This window comes from Spermophilus citellus (genome assembly GCF_964194105.1).
Source record: "Spermophilus citellus genome assembly, chromosome: 10".
NCBI classification, from domain to species: domain Eukaryota; kingdom Metazoa; phylum Chordata; class Mammalia; order Rodentia; family Sciuridae; genus Spermophilus; species Spermophilus citellus.
In genome coordinates, this window is record NC_138197.1 from 129,211,744 (window position 1) to 129,228,730 (window position 16,987).

At 42.1% G+C, this 16,987-nt stretch overlaps 1 protein-coding gene across 3 annotated transcripts in view; it reads right to left on the minus strand.

Moving 5' to 3' along the window:
- Positions 1-16,987, minus strand: part of MRTFA (myocardin related transcription factor A) — a 119,017-nt gene that overhangs the window by 30,412 nt on the left and 71,618 nt on the right. For all 3 annotated transcript variants that reach the window (XM_081310496.1, XM_081310495.1, XM_081310494.1), the window contains exon 2: positions 16,575-16,640. In XM_081310496.1, the coding sequence (XP_081166622.1) occupies positions 16,575-16,581 (7 nt within the window). In that variant the 5' untranslated portion in view covers positions 16,582-16,640. The remainder of the gene's footprint in view (positions 1-16,574; positions 16,641-16,987) is intronic.

Sequence of the window (16,987 nt, forward strand, 5' to 3'; positions counted from 1 at the left end):
AAAATTCAACCTGAGAGAACAGTGCGTGAACTGTCCAGGAAAACTTTATAGGAAGGTATGAAAGAACAGGTGAGTTCAAGGAACTACAGACCTTTGATATGGGTGGACCAAGAAGTTCCTGTGGAGATGATGTGGCTGGCCGGGGAGGAAGGGATCAGCCCATGAAGATTACCATGTGCTACTGTAGGGACTTCTGCTTTTGAGAAGATGGAGTAGATGTACTGTTCTCCATTCTTCTTACTAAGCACAAGTAAAATCTCTGGATTTTATACATACATATTTTTAAAAAAGGAGATTCTGAAATGTGGGGAAAAGGCAAACTGACTAAGGAGGCTGGGACCCAAGGAATGACAAGGTGATGAGTTCCTTTCTGAATTTTCTTTTACCTCATATATCTCAGACTTGGAGCTGAAGAAGCCTGCAACTCAGAAATGCCTATGAGTACAGCTAAAAATGCCCCCAACAAAAGCCTGTTTTCTCTAGCCAGGACCAGGAAAAGGGCAGCCCAATGGACAGAAAACTTTTAAGACACTAATTATTCTGCTTTAGTCAAACAACACAGCAAAGAAATGGTAGCTTCAATTGTACCCCAACTTGCCTCAATAGAGGCCAAGTTTGGAACCTAGATTTCCACCCTCAGAAGGTTGTATGAAGTGCTTCAATACCGCTGATGAGGTGGGGTCAGAGAAGACCAAGTAGGAAACTGGGACTTTTATTCCCACCAGCTAGTAACTAACATCGCCCTCCCAGGGTGTAAGTCTAGACTGGCCCTACTCCATGCTGGGGTGATGACAGAGGAAGGCTGGGTAGCACAATCTGCCACCACACTGTTAGTGGAGACCATATGGGGAGAAGTTCTCATCCTTAATGAGCAGCCACTCCCACACCACCAACACAAGTGTCTTTGGCTGCCAAGGGGAACCCAGACTTCTACCTCTACTCAGTTGTAAGGAGGCAGCACAGACCCCTCCTATCCCCTGCCACAGCAATAACAGAGAAAACCAGCTGAAATAGACGGAAATAAAATGCAGAGACTCCTGTTACTAAAATGTCTGGGTTTTAATCAAAAACCACTCAACACACCAAGAACAGGAAGATTTCACAATGAAAAGGAAAAAAAAAAAAATCAAGAGATGCTGAAATCAAGATGAGAGATGCCAGAAATGCCTGACAAATTTTTTAAAGCAGCCATGATACAATGCTTCAACGAACAATGAACACAGGTGAAACAAAAGAAAAAGCAGAAATCCTCAGCAAAGACCAGAAAATTTCAGCAAAGAAAGAGAAGACATAAAGACAAACAAATGGAAATTTCACGACTAAAAAACATAATAATGTTGAAAACTCAGTGATGGACTCAACAGTAGAAGAGAGGTGACAAAAGAAAGAACAAGTGAACTAAAGACAGAACAACAGAAACCACTCCATCTGAATGACAGAAAGAAAACAGACTGGGAAAACCAGAACAGAGCCCAGGGACCTGTGGACTCCACAAAAATCTAACATCATTATGTCTACAAAGTCCTGATGAAGAGAGAAAAGAAGGCCATAAAACCCAAAAATTTTGGCTGAAAACTTTCCAAATTTGTCAAAAGACATAAACCTACAGGTTCAGCAAACTCAGTAAACCCGGAACAAGATAAACCCAAAGAAATTCATACTTTTTTAAAAACAAAACATCAAGTAGGAAACAAACTCATCCATTTCTGTCCATGCAGTTCTGATTATGTCACTCCCCAGGTTGATGTGGTGGCTATACATTGATCTAAGGATAATTAATAATATTTGGACAACAGTGTTGCTGGACCAGGCGTGGCGGCTCACATCTGTAATTCCAGTGACTCAGAAGGCTGAGTCAGGAGGATAACAAGTTTGAGACCAGCCTCAGCATCTTAACAAGGCCCTAAGCAACTTAGTGAGACCCTATCTCAAATTTTAAAAAGGGGGTACTGGAGATGTAGTTCAGTGATAAAGCACCCTTGGATTCAATCACCAGTATCAAAAAAATAAAAATAAAAAAAGCAAAAACACATCTGGTAATCATCATGCATTCATTTCGCCCCATGTCTGCACTCACACGGTATGCTTTCCCCACTTTCAACTTCAAGTTTTCAAACCTAAAAAAAAAAAATACTGACAAGTTATATAAATCCGACCTAGACTCACTTGTTAACTTCTATCCTATTTGCTCTCCTCTCCTCTCCTGCCTCCACCCCTGCACACAAACACTTAATTTTTTTTTCATTTATGAATTGCTTGAAATTAAGTTGCAGGTATCAATCACAGTATTTCACCTTTAATTCTTCAGTGTGCATTTCCTAAGAATAAGGAAATTTTCTTGCATATCTAAAATAGTTTTATCATGTCTAAGGAATTTTTTTTTTATAGAGAGAGAGAGAGGAGAGAGAGAGAGAGAGGAGAGAGAGAGAGAGAATTTTTAATATTTATTTTTTAGTTATCGGCAGACACAACATCTTTGTTGGTATGTGGTGCTGAGGATCGAACCCGGGCCGCACGCATGCCAGGCGAGCGCGCTACCGCTTGAGCCACATCCCCAGCCCTTGTCTAAGGAAATTAACATTAATTCAATAATGTAATCTAATTTAAAGTCCTTATTTGAAATTTCTCAACTGCTTCCCAAAATTATCTCTTAAAGCTGCTTGGATTTTCCCCAATCCAAGACTTAATAAAGAATCTGACCCTAGGTACATGTATGAAGACACGAATGGCATGACTCTACTTTGTGTACAACCAGAAAAATGAAAATTGTGCTCCATTTGTGTAGTCTGAATTGAAATGCATTCTGCTTTCATGTATAACAAATTAGAACAAATAAATAAATAGAATCATTAAAACAAAATCTGCATGGGTTGTTGTTTCTTTAGTCACAATCTAGAGATACTCCTACATTTTTGGCAAGAAGACCACAGAGGTAACACATACTTCATTCATATCAGGAGAAACTGGATATGGGTGTATCAACAGTGATGGTGCTAAAAGTTTGAAAGGTGATACCAGGCCAATTATTCTGGAGGCTGAGGCAGGAGGACTGTGAATTTGAGGCCAGACTGGGCAACGTAGTAAGACTCCATCTCAAAAAACAAACAAACAAAAACACCAACCCTTAGAGTTGAGCACATGCATGCCTGTAATCCCAGCAGCTGGGGAAGCTGAGGCAGGAGGATCTTAGCAAGGCCCTGAACAACTCAGTGAGACCCTGTCTCTTTAAAAAAAAAAAAAAATCCAACCCTCAAGGTCACACAAGGTCTCTCCATCTTTTTTTTTTTTAAGAGAGAGTGAGACAGAAGAGAGAGAGAGAGAGAGAGAATTTTTAATATTTATTTTTTAGTTCTCGGCGGACACCACATCTTTGTTGGTATGTGGTACTGAGGATCGAACCCGGGTCGCACGCATGCCAGGCGAGCGCGCTACCGCTTGAGCCACATCCCCAGCCTATAATATTTATTATTATTTTTTTTTAGTTTTCGGCGGGCACAACATCCCTGCTTGTATGTGGTGCTGAGGATCGAACCTGGGCCGCACGCATGCCAGGCAAGCGCGCTACCACTTGAGCCACATCCCCAGCCTCTCTCCATCTTAAAGATAATATTTTTCCACTTTATATCAATATATAATCTGTAGAGTAACGTTTTTGTGCCATGTAAAAATCCTATTCCCTAATAATCTTCTACCTAATGGTCACAGAACCTACTGATGATCCTTGCCTGAATCATAAATTTTGTAACTGGAAATGCAAAACAGCCAGGAACTGCATTTTTACAAGATCACTTCACAATGATCAAGAGTTCATTGATCATTGAAGGAATGGTGGCACAGCCCTATAATCTAAGCAACTAAGGAGGATGAGGCAAGAGAATCACAAGTTCACAGCCATCTCAGGAACTTAGCAAGACCTTGACTCAAAATTTAAAAAGGATTGGGAATGTAGCTCACTGTTAGCACACTCTGGGTTTAATCTCTAGTACTGAAAGAAGGGGGGAAAGGTACAGTTAAAAGAACAAATTGGAGTGAGTGACTGGGTGAATGTCTGTGCCATGGACATTCTCAGACAAGAGATCATGGGGAATAAGCTTGAGGTAGGATGAAAGAGACCATGTTCAGTTTGTGGTTGATTATGAGACATCCTATTGATGCCCAAGGGTGTGTGTGTGTGTGTGTGTGTGTGTGTGTGTGTGTGTGCGCGTGCGCGCGCGCACATGTGTGTACAGATGTTCCTTAATTTATGATGGGGTTATGTCTTGATAAACCCATCATAAATTGAAAATACTGCAAGTGAAAAATGCATTTAACAAACTTAATAGTTTAGCAACACAGTACACAGTTTTGGTGCAGGTAAGAGAAACAGAATAGACCAGTCAAGTATCGTTTGTGGTTTTTGTCCCCCCCCCAAATTTGTAATAGTTAAAAAATAATAATAACAAAAGTGATTTTAATCTAATCTTTCTCATTTGGCTTTTTATCCTGGATAATCCTTTGGAAACAAATGCCACACTGTCCTTTTCTCTAATATTGGCAATGGGACAGAAGTGAGAACTTCATATCTATCCTTAGAAAATGTCCAGGAGCACACACTGTCCTACTCCTTTTCCCTCCAGCCCTCTCTCGAAGGGGCTAGCACAGCAGAAAAGGGAGTTGTCCTACAATTAGACTCTACCCAAAGGTAACCAAGTTCTGTACAAGAGCCCTTGGCCCCAGCACAAGAGTGTCACACAGCTCTCGGTAGTTCCTGAACTTGCTAGAACTGACCACTGAAGTGGCAATGAGGCCACAGGAGAGGTAAGTGAGGGGAGCTTTCCCCAGCATCGGGAGATGGGGGAGGTTCACAAACTGTGTGTTCACCCATTTTACATGCAACAGCTGCATCTGTCTTAGGAATTTACTTTTGCCATCACTTCTTGAACCTTGCTATCCTCTACTTCAGCACTCCTGCAGAGAAAAGAATACAATAGCCTATGCCATGAAGAGGGGAAGGTGCCTGAGCCAGGCCCATGGTTTCTCCACCAGTGGTTAAAATCATTTGCATGAGAATGTCTTTGCAGTGCAAGAACATCTGGAGTGATGACCTTTAGTGAGCTCTCCAGTGCTTCCCTAGTCCAAAAGGCAGAAAAGAGGTAAGAAAGTCAGGGTTTTATTTGCTCATTCTCCACTACCAAGGGCTGTTAAAAAGTACACTGGGCTGGGGACATAGCTCCGTTGGTAGAGTGCTTGCCTTGCATGCATAAGGCCCTTGGTTCAATCCTCAGCACCACAAAAAAATAAAATAAATAAATAAAGTACATCATGAGGAGGGGCCTGATTTGAAATTTCAACTCTGCTGGCTATGAGTAGAGTTTTAATTTCCTGAGCCCCTTTTAGTATCACTGTGCATATATTCTTTGGAGTCAAAGTAGCAGAGCTGGGCTGGGGATGTGGCTCAAGTGGTAGCGCACTCTGGCATGCGTGGGGCCCGGGTTCGATCCTCAGCACCACATACAAACAAAGATGTTGTGTCCGCCGAAAAAAACTAAAATAAATATTAAAAAATTCTCTCTCTCTCTCTTTAAAAAAATAAAAAAGTAGCAGAGCTCTTAGCCATTTTCCTTACACCCCAGCTATGGCCTACACTGCTGGGATGGATCCCCACACCCTGCTGTTTGGATCAGGGCCATGGTAATCCCCTCCAGTGCAAGGCAGTGGTCTGGGCACCCAGATGGGGGAGGAGCACAAAGGAGCCCTGGTTTCAGTGCAGGAATAGAGAGGGTTCCTCACACAATGAGTGCTGCAAAATCAGAGGTCAGCTGTGTCACTAGTATGTAAGGGTTCATACTAGCATTAGGGATTCTGTATTCAGGCAGTGTAGCAACTCAAGCTGGGGCATAGTGAGCTAAATCCAGAGCAACTCCGAATGGCTGGAAATGTGTACTCAATTCTGGATCCCTGCTTGGGCAACTGTTTCCTGAGAAGATGTTCACAATCTTCCAAGGAAAATCAATGGTACAAAAGAAATTAAGAACCTCTGATTTAAGCAAGATTTATGATACTAGAAGTGGAAAGATACTCATGGCTTTCAAGCCTCACAACAACAGGCAGACTTACAGCAGTAACTTGGAGGACTTACAGAGTCACTTTCACCCATGTCTCTCACCTGACTTCATCAACTGTGAGTCTTGATCAGATGCTGTTTTTAATTTCCAATGGTGAAACTGTGTTGAGAGCACAGCAGGCTATCATTACATTCCCACAGGGCAAGAACCACTGTGAACTTCAGCAATCAGCAATAGGCCCAAGGCCAGAAAACCTGGATTGGATCTGCCTGGGTCTTTGCAGTATGACCTAGGGCAAGTCACATGACCCCCTTAGGCTCCCACCCTCACAGATTAGCAACTGAACTTCTACTGCACTGGGTGAAGATCAACATTAAATAAAGTGAAAGTGCTCTGCTGTGTTAAGCTTAAGGCAGAGTTTCTGCTTTTTCCTGTGCATCCTCCTTCTGAAAATAATTGCACGGGTATGTAGTTAAATGCTGAGGGGTAACCAGGCCTGACTTCCATTTTTTGTCTTTCTGCTTTTAGCTGACATACAAAAATGCCTACCAAAATATCCTGCAACAAAGCCATTAACCAAAGAGCTGTATCTAGTCCCAGAGACTGACCACATCAGTGAGAACCAGAACTACATTCATATTAAGTAAGGACAGAGCTTGGGTGGTGGGGTGTGAGACCGGACCACATATTCTGGTGCAAACAAGGATCCAACCTAACAGTCAGAAGCATTCTTCACACATCCTGTTTCGGTATGCAGGCCTGCCACCACCCCTGTTTTTGCACCTGGGCTGTCACCCCCACCCAAACCAGCAGGAAAGCCAACTATCAAATATGGATGTAAAAAAATGGAGACCCGGAGATGCTAAATCTTTTCCTTCCCAGAAGTGCAACTTGTTCTAGAGTCTTCCACTCTTGGCCCTGTGGTGGAAGAGGCTGAGACCGAGAGAGGTGGCCACGTGGTCTTATATAGCACAAATGTCAACGGATAGAGTGAATTCCAAAGGTTAAATCATCAGAGGCTGAATATTCTGAACTTGGTTGCTATGGTTTGAATAAGCCCCCCCTACCCCACCCCAAGGCCCATGTGCAATGGCTTGGTTCCTAGCTAATGGCACTTAGGAGGTGATGAAGACTTTGAGATTAATAGGAGGTGTTCAGGCGACTGGAGGTGTGCCCTTGGCAGAGATGGTGGAACCCCAGCCCTTTCTTCTTCCTCACCTTTGCTTCCTAATCACTACAAAGTGAGCTCTGCTCCACTGTGCGCTCGTCATCATGTGCTGTCTTGCCACAGGCCCAAAAACAATGGGGCCAATCAATCAATCAATCAATCACAGAATGAAGCCTCAAAAACTGTGAGCCAAAATAAACCTTTCCTCTTCATAAGTTGATTATCTCAGGTATTTTGTTTCAGTAACAGAAATCTAACACTGGTCTTCTAGGCTTCTCTTTGACATATATAGCAGCCCTGTTTTATATGTGGCTTTCACATCACAGCCTAAGGCTTCAGATAGGTCCACTACCGTTCCAGTATACACTCCTTAGTAGAGTACAACATTTAAAAAAAAAAAAAAAAAAAAAAGACTATTGCCTTTTTTTTCTTTAATATGCCAAGTCAACTGTTTGGACATAAATTACAAATTGCTTTTGCCCTCCTGAAAACAACATTGCACTGGGTTGAAGAATCTTAAATCACCACCATCAGTATCTATCAGGGCTCCTCTTGAGCATGTAATTCCTTAAGATTAAAATTGTCAAGGTAATTAGGAGTAGCACAAACAAATATCTTTTTTTTAATATTTATTTTTCAGTTGCAGTTAGACACAATACCTTTACTTTATTTATTTTTATGTGGTGCTGAGGATCAAACCCAGGGCGTCACATGCGCTAGGCAAGCACTCTACCACTGAGCCACAACTCCGGCCCCCCAACAAATGTCTTTATAATCTCTTCCACTTCATTTATTATCCTCAAAAAAAGTTCACCTTGGATCCCTCAAATATTAAGAACACATTTATGGGAGGGGAGAGGCGACAGTGGAGAATGGGATAGACAGCAGAATACATCAGTCACTAGAAAGGCAATTTGTAAATCAATGGAAATGTAACTGATGTGACACAGCAATCTGTATACGGGGTAAAAATGGGAGTTCATAACCCACTTGAATCAATCTGTGAAATATGGTATATTAAGAACTATGTAATGTTTTGAACAACCAACAATAAAATAATTAAAAAAAAAGAACACATTTATGAAATAAAACTTAACACCTCATGTTTCTTTTAGATATTATATTATACCAAGAACTCATGAAGACTACTTTCTAAAGCTGGAGATGTAGCTCAGTGGTAGAGCACCTGCCTAGCGTGTGTGAGGCCCTAAGAAGAAGGGGGTGAGGGGTGAAGACAATGACAATTTCTATGGTCTATTTTATTCAACAGAAGCCACTGTTGGATTCAAGGAATACACTCAAGACCATGAATATATAATTCACTTCAGACTCCTCTTCTAGGACTTGATAGGAACTGGCTAAGGAGCAAGCTCTACATCAGTCACTGATCACTGAGGTAGAAATACACCCTACAGCATTAAGAAGAGAGATGAGGATGTGGACATGTATCATAAAAGCAACAAAAAACCTGAGGGAGTGATGTCCTCAGGTATTCTCCTAAAATAAAAGAAAGGATTATAGAGGCCATGTGCCCATACACCTAATTCAATTTTATCTCAGCCTTCAAATATGGGGATCAGATTAGCCTCACTTCTATGGTGGATACACTACCTCATCAGGTAGGGTTCTCTGATGATTAAAAATAAAGAAACAAAAAGGGAAGGGAGGGGAGAGGAGGGAAGGGGAATGGAGAATCGCTTCTATCCAAAGATATCTCTGTATATGAAAGAGCAAATGAGTTAACACTAACACAATCCATAAAGAAGCCAGAGTGTGAAGGCAATGACAGGTCTCTTCAATGGGCGAACCATGGGGCTGGGTAGGCCTTTTCCAAGCTCCTTCTGGAAAGGGTCACTCACTGGTCAGATCTTGGCCAAACTTCTTTGACTCACAGGGGCAATGGTTCATAGACTACCACAAAGTACTTCTGGGGGCAGGGAGGAGGAGGAGGAGGAGGAGGAGGAGGAGAAGGAGGAGGAGGAGTAAGGCAGAAGATTAGTGTGGTGGAGGGGAGAAAAGGAGGAGGAGAAAGAGGAGTAGGAGAGAAAGAGGAAAAGGAAGAAGAGGGAAGATGAAGAGGAAGAATTAGAAATACTTTAACTTCAGAGAGAAAGGGATCTTAGTAATCAACCCTGGCACTTCTAGGCATTACACAGCCTTTTTTCCAAGATGAGAAATTTCTTTTGGGGGCAAAGACTGCTATAGCTAGATGAACAGATTGGAACCAAGTAGATTGGCTTAGATTGGCTGTGCATGTTGCAGTGGCCATGCCATCTCTGTGTGGACCACGTGGCTAACACTGACAGGTGAAGAGTAACAGAGGTATTGAACTATAGTATTGGAGAGATGGAAAGTCAAGATGTAGCAAAGCTTATTAAAAACACAGACCTTAAATGCAGAATGCATTTAACAGAATTATGCTGTGTATATATTTAAATATACCATAGTGGGCTGGGGAATGTGGCTCAAGCGGTAGCGCGCTCCCCTGGCGTGCGTGCAGCCCAGGTTCGATCCTCAGCACCACATACAAACAAAGATATTGTGTCTGCTAAAAACTATAAATATTAAAAAAAAAAATTCTCTCTCTTCCCCCCTCTCTAAAAAATAAATAAATAAATAAATAAATAAATAAATAAATAAATATACATACCATAGTGAATTCCACCTTTATGTATATCCATAAAGTACCATTTAAAAAAATAAATGGATGGGGCTGGGACTGGGGCTCAGTGATAGAGCACTCGCCTCACATGTGTGAGACCCTGGGTTCGATCCTCAGCACCACATAAAAATAAAAAAGTGAAATAAAGGTATTGTGTCCAACTACAAATAAAAAATAAATATTAAAAGAAAATAAATGGATGGATGGAAGGAAGACCAGCAGGGGCGGGGGGGGGGGGGGGTAAGGGGAGGAGGGGGGAAAAGGAGGCAATGGGAACTGCAATGGAGCAAATTAAATTCCACACACATATGATTATGTCAAAATAAAACCAACTATTACATATAATAATGCACTGATAAAACCATTTTTAAAACAAAACAAAACAGAGCTTTCCAGGGATGGTGGTACATGCCCCAAGCCCAGCTATTAAGGGGGGTGAAGTAGGAGAATCACAAAGTTCAAGCTTGGGCAACTTATGAGGTCCTGCTTCAAATAACAAAACAAAAAACAGGGCTGGGGATGTACAGTATACCTGGTTCAATCCCCACTGCCACACACACACACACACACAAAAAAAAAAAAAAATTACAGAGCTGCAGAAGCCCATTAAGTGAAGGATCAATATGAGCTGCACAAGGCCTACTTGCAGACCCCTGAACCATCTTGCAAAACTAGCTGACTCATCTGCTCACTGATCCACTTGGCAACATGTCTGAACACATTACAAGAGTGGAGGAGTCTGAAAGGCCTCGGGATTGAAACTAAGTCGTGGCCATCTCTGAGTTGTGTTGCCTTCACCCTCTGGATTCTGCTACCCACTCAGAAGAAAGGGTTACCAATGGCACTAGACTGGCCCACAGAAACACCATTTAAAATAAAATGTCAATGGGGATGGGGATGTGGCTCAAGCGGTAGCGTGCTCGCCTGGCATGCATGCGGCCCGGGTTCGATCCTCAGCACCACATACAAACACAGATGTTGTGTCCGTCGAGAACTAAAAAAAATAAATATTAAAATTCTCTCTCTCTCTCTCTCTCTCTCCCTCTCTCTTAAAAAAAAATTTTTAAATAAATAAATAAATAAAATGTCAAGGCCTGAGTATGAAGCTCAGTGGTAAAATACTTGCTTAACATGAATGAGGTTAGAGAATTTGATCCCCAGCACCATGGAAAGAAGAAAAAGAAAAAGACAAGACAGGACAAGCTTGCTGAAGAAGAGAAAACAAAAGTCCCTAGAGTATCCCTAGGACAAAAATAATAATTTCTTCAGGTGCTTGCCAAAGCATCGAGGTTTTTCTTTTTCTTTTCTTTCTTTCTTTTTTAATTTTTTAACAGTTTTTTAGTTGTCAATGAGACCTTTATTTTATATGTGGAGTCAAGAATCAAACCTTGGGCTTCACACATGCTAGGCAAGTGCTCTACCACTGAACCATAACCCCAGAGCATCAAGGTTTTTCTACTAATTTGTAAGTGGAAACTAGTAATCTGGGGTTAACTGCAGCATTAGAAACATACTGCTACTCTAAGCTGTTTCTCCAGGAGTCTCTCTCTCTTTTTTTTTTAATATTTATTTTTTAGTTCTCGGTGGACACAACATCTTTGTTGGTATGTGGTGCTGAGGATCGAACCCGGGCCGCACGCATGCCAGGCGAGCGCGCTACCGCTTGAGCCACATCCCCAGCCCTCTCCAGGAGTCTCAATGGACCAACAACAGGTAGAAAAAGAAGAGACAAATATGGTTCTTCTCTCATATCCAAAGAGGTCACAGGAGGCTTCTTTCTCATTTGCCTGGATCAGGAGAACTTCTACATTTTTCCTTTCCTCTGAAAGGTTATTCCTCTGGGGCAGTACTCACTACCAGAACAATTCTCCTAACTTTCACTTTCACCTTGTGATCTTATATACCTCTCTAAGTGTTAAAAAGTTTCAAGGGAAGGTCTGTTTGAGAACAAAGGACATCTACCACACAGGACCCATCTCACTGTGAGTCTTCACCTGAGTGCACTGGCATTCCTGGTTGCAATCTTTGGACTTAAACACATGCTCCCTGTCTGTGCTCTTTCCTCTCCCCGAAGAGTCTCAGAGCTTCACAGAATGTTAGAGAAAGTTCAGGACCTAGACTGTGAGGGCCTCTGCTATCCAGCACTCTGTATTTGGTAGGGCTTAAGTGGTATTAAATTCAAGACATAAGTTTACATAATGAGAATACAGGACACTGGGAAATGATCCTGTTCAACAGCATATTAGAAATCAGCATCATGCCCCACACGGAGGTGCATGGACAGAGCACACCAAGCAGCAGAGGAACTGGAGGATGCTCACCCCCTAAATCCTATGGAAAGTCCATTCCCCAACTCTGAACAATATATAGAAACACAAGAGCCATCCTGAAGAACAGCGAATCCTGTGGAGGCAATGTCTGAACAGCCCTCCATGGGAACTGTGTCTGAATGTTCTTGGAAAAGAGGTGGGTGGGTTTTTCTCTTCCTAGAACTAGAAAAACAGTTGGCATTGGAAAAATTTCATAAAAGGTATAAACCAGAAATGATGAGACAAAATACAGCCATGGTGACCTTGGTCCCTTCTCTGGCTCCAAGAACCTGTCTTCCTCTGGAGTTGTACAGCAAATTTAAACATGAGGGCTCTTTTCAGAAACTCTCCAGGCCAACACAATGGGAATGAAGTGGGCGCTTCCAACCAGCTGTTATTTTTTCAGGTCTCCAAATCTCCAAATCTCTGCAACAACTTGCCTATCACTTACACTCTGTCCCAGCACTGTTCACGCTTTCCTTAAAGGATACACAGTGTGGGTGAGGTATGCAGTTAGGGTAGACAGCAGGGGAGGCTACAGATCACAGTAAGAGAAAAGGGGGTGGTAAAGCAGGGTTACTTACTAGGTAGGGGGATGCTACTCATCTTCAGGAACTCAGAACCCCATCCCTGTATCACCAGGAACACAGATGAGCAGGGAATTTACAACCTGAAACTATTCCAGGCTTCAACATTCTTTTTCATAATCTATGAGTTTGCTACCTACTTCTATCACTAGAAAAAGATTGTGTCCATAGGACTGGGGTGGTGGCTCAGTGGTAGAGCGCTTCTCTAGCATGTGTGAGCACTGGGTTCGATTTTCTGCACAGCATTATCAGTAAAGGTCCATTGACAACTAAATGAATATTAAAAAAAAAAAAAAGACTGTGTGATAGTGGCTCTTGGAAGGTGCACTCTTCTCAGAAAAGCAAGTTGTTTCTATTCCTACAGGAAAGGCAATTACTCTCACTTCACAGACACAGAGAACAACCCAAAGTATATAATTAAACATTTAAAACAATTTTAGAACCTAGGCTCCTGACAAAGTAGGAACAACTGTTCAAATTCCATGTCCAGAATTTTAGGAGGTTTGCAACAGAATGGGTTGTTTCTAAAACACACACACAAACACACACACACACACACACACACACACACACACACACAACTAGCTGCCTTCATTCATTCATGTAGGGCCAGGTACTGGAAACAGAAGCATAAATAAGACACTTTCTCAAGTTCATTATCTACTTGGGGATGTAATCTGATAGCTTCAACAGCTCAAGCAGCAGTACCATCATTTTTTGTGGCACTGGGGACTGAACCCAGGAGCATTTCACCATTGAGTTGCATCCCCTGCCCTTTTCATTTTTGTATTTTGAGACAGGGTCTTGCTAACTTGCTGAGGCTGGCCTCAAATTAGAGATCCTCTTGCCTCAGTCTCCCAAATTGCTGGAATTACAGGAGTGTGCTAGTGTGCCCAATATTACATCATTTGTTTTAACAAGGCATATTGTGAGAAATGTTAAGCAAGGAAACTGTAATTGATAAGTTCTGATAATTGATAAGACTGTAATTGATGATTTCCAGTAGTGCCTGTTATGAAATGAAAGAGGGGAAGAACAATTCAAGCACTCATTATCTGCCTGGCTCTCTGATCCTGGACCTATTACAGATCCTGAAAAGTAGCATTATCTCAGAACTAGTAGTGTGATTACAGTCAGCAACTATGCATCAGTACTGAACTTCTCTTTATTGTGGATAGGTAAACTATAGCTACCCAAATTTTGGTTGTCCAATATTTTGAGGGCAGGTGTCATGCCCCATATTTCTTTAATCTCTAAAGCATTTAAACTATGTTATAGCCAGACATGGTGGTGCACACCTGTAATCCCAGCAGCTCGGGAGGCTGAGGCAGGAGGATCACGAGTTCAAAGCTAGCCTCAGCAATTTAGTGAGGCTTAAGCAATTCAGTGAGACCCCATCTCTAAATAAAATACAAATAGGGCTGGGGATGTGGCTCAGTGGTTAAGCACCCTGTATTCAATCCCTGGTATTAAAAAAAAAAAAAGAGAGAGAGACTACCTTAGGCACTTAGGCACAAAGTAGACACTAAAAGCATACTGTCCTCCAGGAAAGGGAAAAGCAGTTGAGAAGCATTCTGTAAAACACAGTACTGCCCTATGTGATCACATTACTGATCCACTGTACGAGCCACCTGACACTAAGGGTTAGGGGTGGGGGCTATTCACTGGAGGGCCACAGAAGATAGCATAAGGTGGGTAAATAGTTTGGTAGGAAGCTGCAGTAAACAAGATTATTGGCTGATGCTTAGAATAGAAATAGACTTCTGACTGCTAACATTACCATGATATAAATCAAACACCATCCTTACTTGCCTTAAAAGCCTTCAATGACTTCTCATTGTACTTAAAATTGAGTGTGCCTCCTCCATGCACTGACAGACCATGGTGAATGGACCTGCACCTTGCCCATCTGCACTAGCTCCCCTTCCCTTACACACCTTGATGCCCTAGCCCCACTGGCTTCCTTGTTCTTCCTTCAAACACACCAAGCTCTTGCCTGTACCAGGCCCTTACATTTACCTTTCCTTCTACCTGAACCCTGCTTTCTGAATGGTTGACTCCAACTCATTCTACAGATCTCAACTCTAATATTTCCTCTTTAGGGAAGCCTTTCTTGGCCATCTTATCTATAAAGTCACCACTGTTTTATTCCTATTACCTGCTAATACATCCACACTAGTTAGTTTATGTCATAGTACTTAGTAGTTTCTAAAATTATCTTATTTACTTGTCTCCTTTTATTTATTTATTTTTGGTACTGCGGATTCAATCTAGGGGCACTTCACCACTGCTCTATATTCCCAGATCTTTTTTATTTTATTATTTTGAGACAGAGTCTACATTGCTTACAGTCTCACAAAGTTGCCCAGGCTGTCCTCCTGCTTCAGCCTTCCAAGTCATTAGGATTATAGGTGTACATCACCACACTTGGCTACTTGTCTCCTTTTTAATTATCAGTCTTGCCCTTCTAAATATAAATCTCCTGAGAGCAGGAGTAGATTTATCTTGCTCTATCAATTGGCACATATTAATACTATGAGTGAATGAGCAAATGAGAGATAGGAACACACAGCGGCAATAGGTCAGTAGGCACTGAGTTAAGGTGGAAAATACCAGTTGTCCCATGATGAAGCCAGAAGTTGCTGCATGACTTCTTGTTTTAGTACTAGAGATTATACCCAGGGGTGCTGTCACTAAACCACATCCACAGCTCTTTTTTACTCTGAGGCAGGGTCCCCCTAAATTGCTGAGGCTAGCCTCAAACTTGTGATCCTCCTGCCTCAGTCTCCGAGCTGCCACAATTACAAGCACATTTCCAGGAGTATAGGCATATGATACTCTGCCTGGTGACTTTTATTTTATTTATTTATTTACTTCATTAGTATGATTACAAGTGATGATGGCACACACAGAGAAAAACAGAGAACCTACGCTCTGCGACAAGTTAGAAAGAAATATCAAAAGAGCAAAATTCTAGCTGGACCCAGTGGTTCATGCCTATAATCCCAGCAGCTCCAGGAGACTGAGGCAGGAGGATCCCAAGTTCAAAACCAGCCTCAGCAATGGCAAGGCACTAAGCAACTCAGCGCAATCCTGCCTCTAAATAATACACAAAATAGGGCTGGGGATGTGGCTCCATGGGCAAGTGCCCCTGAGTTAATCCCCAGTACAAAAAAAAAAAAAAAAGAGCAAAATCCTGCTGGCTTCAGCTTTTACAGTTTATGATGCTATTGTTATTCAAAGTGGATTTTCTCACTTTTGTTTGATTCCAAGGTTTAGTTTCCTTTCACTCCCATGGTGAAATTTGCACTGGGCCATCACCATGACAGTCCACCCATGACTTCTCTTAGGCATGCTCAACACCCATCTCAGCCACAGGGTACTTGTTCTAAATATCTATTGAGAAAAATGGGACAGAAGTTTCTTATCCTAACAACCTGAACACAAAGACAAAGCATATGCAAGAGTGGGTTCTTCCTCACAATACTTCAGTGCAAAGTCTCCTCCTTTGGTAATGGTAAATGTAAGAGCACAGAAACCTTCCAAAAGGTGTGATTCAAAAGCAAAGAAAGATTCACTGGCACCCTTTATGCATAATGCAGTTTGCTTCACGGAACTTCATCAATTAGGACAGTTATCTTAACTTTTTAGTGACTGAGAATCCTTGGACTTGGAAAAGCATGAGGAAGAAAAAGAGTGGGAAAAAACCCTACCATCCTTGTTTTATGTTAGATGCTTTCAGAGGCATATTGGGTTCACACAATCACGTTAAAGCAACAATCATAGCTGAGAGGGGGCACTTACGTGGCATGATCCCTTGGCTCACGAGTTCTTCCCGGGTCCGGCGCTGCTGGAGCTTCAACTGCAGCACTGCAGGGCAGCAAAGAGAGAGGACAGATGAAGGGTCAGTGGGGTACTCCACCTCAAAAGACACATTTTCAAATGCAAAAAAGTCTAAAAACAAAAGGTTGTAGCGTGAAAGATTCCCTTGAATTGTAACTGTGTAATTGCAGAAGTGGCCTGATACAGCAGGGTTTCCGTATTCTGCTGTGGGTGGCAAGAGGAAGTTGCGAAGTGTCTTGCAGGGCGATAACAATCCACAAAGTACCAGAGACTTGCCTCTTGTTAAAACCTTCTACAATACTGGGTCCTCCTTCTAAGACTGAAAAACACCAATTCTGAATTCACAGAAAATATCATCATGAGGACCAACCAGC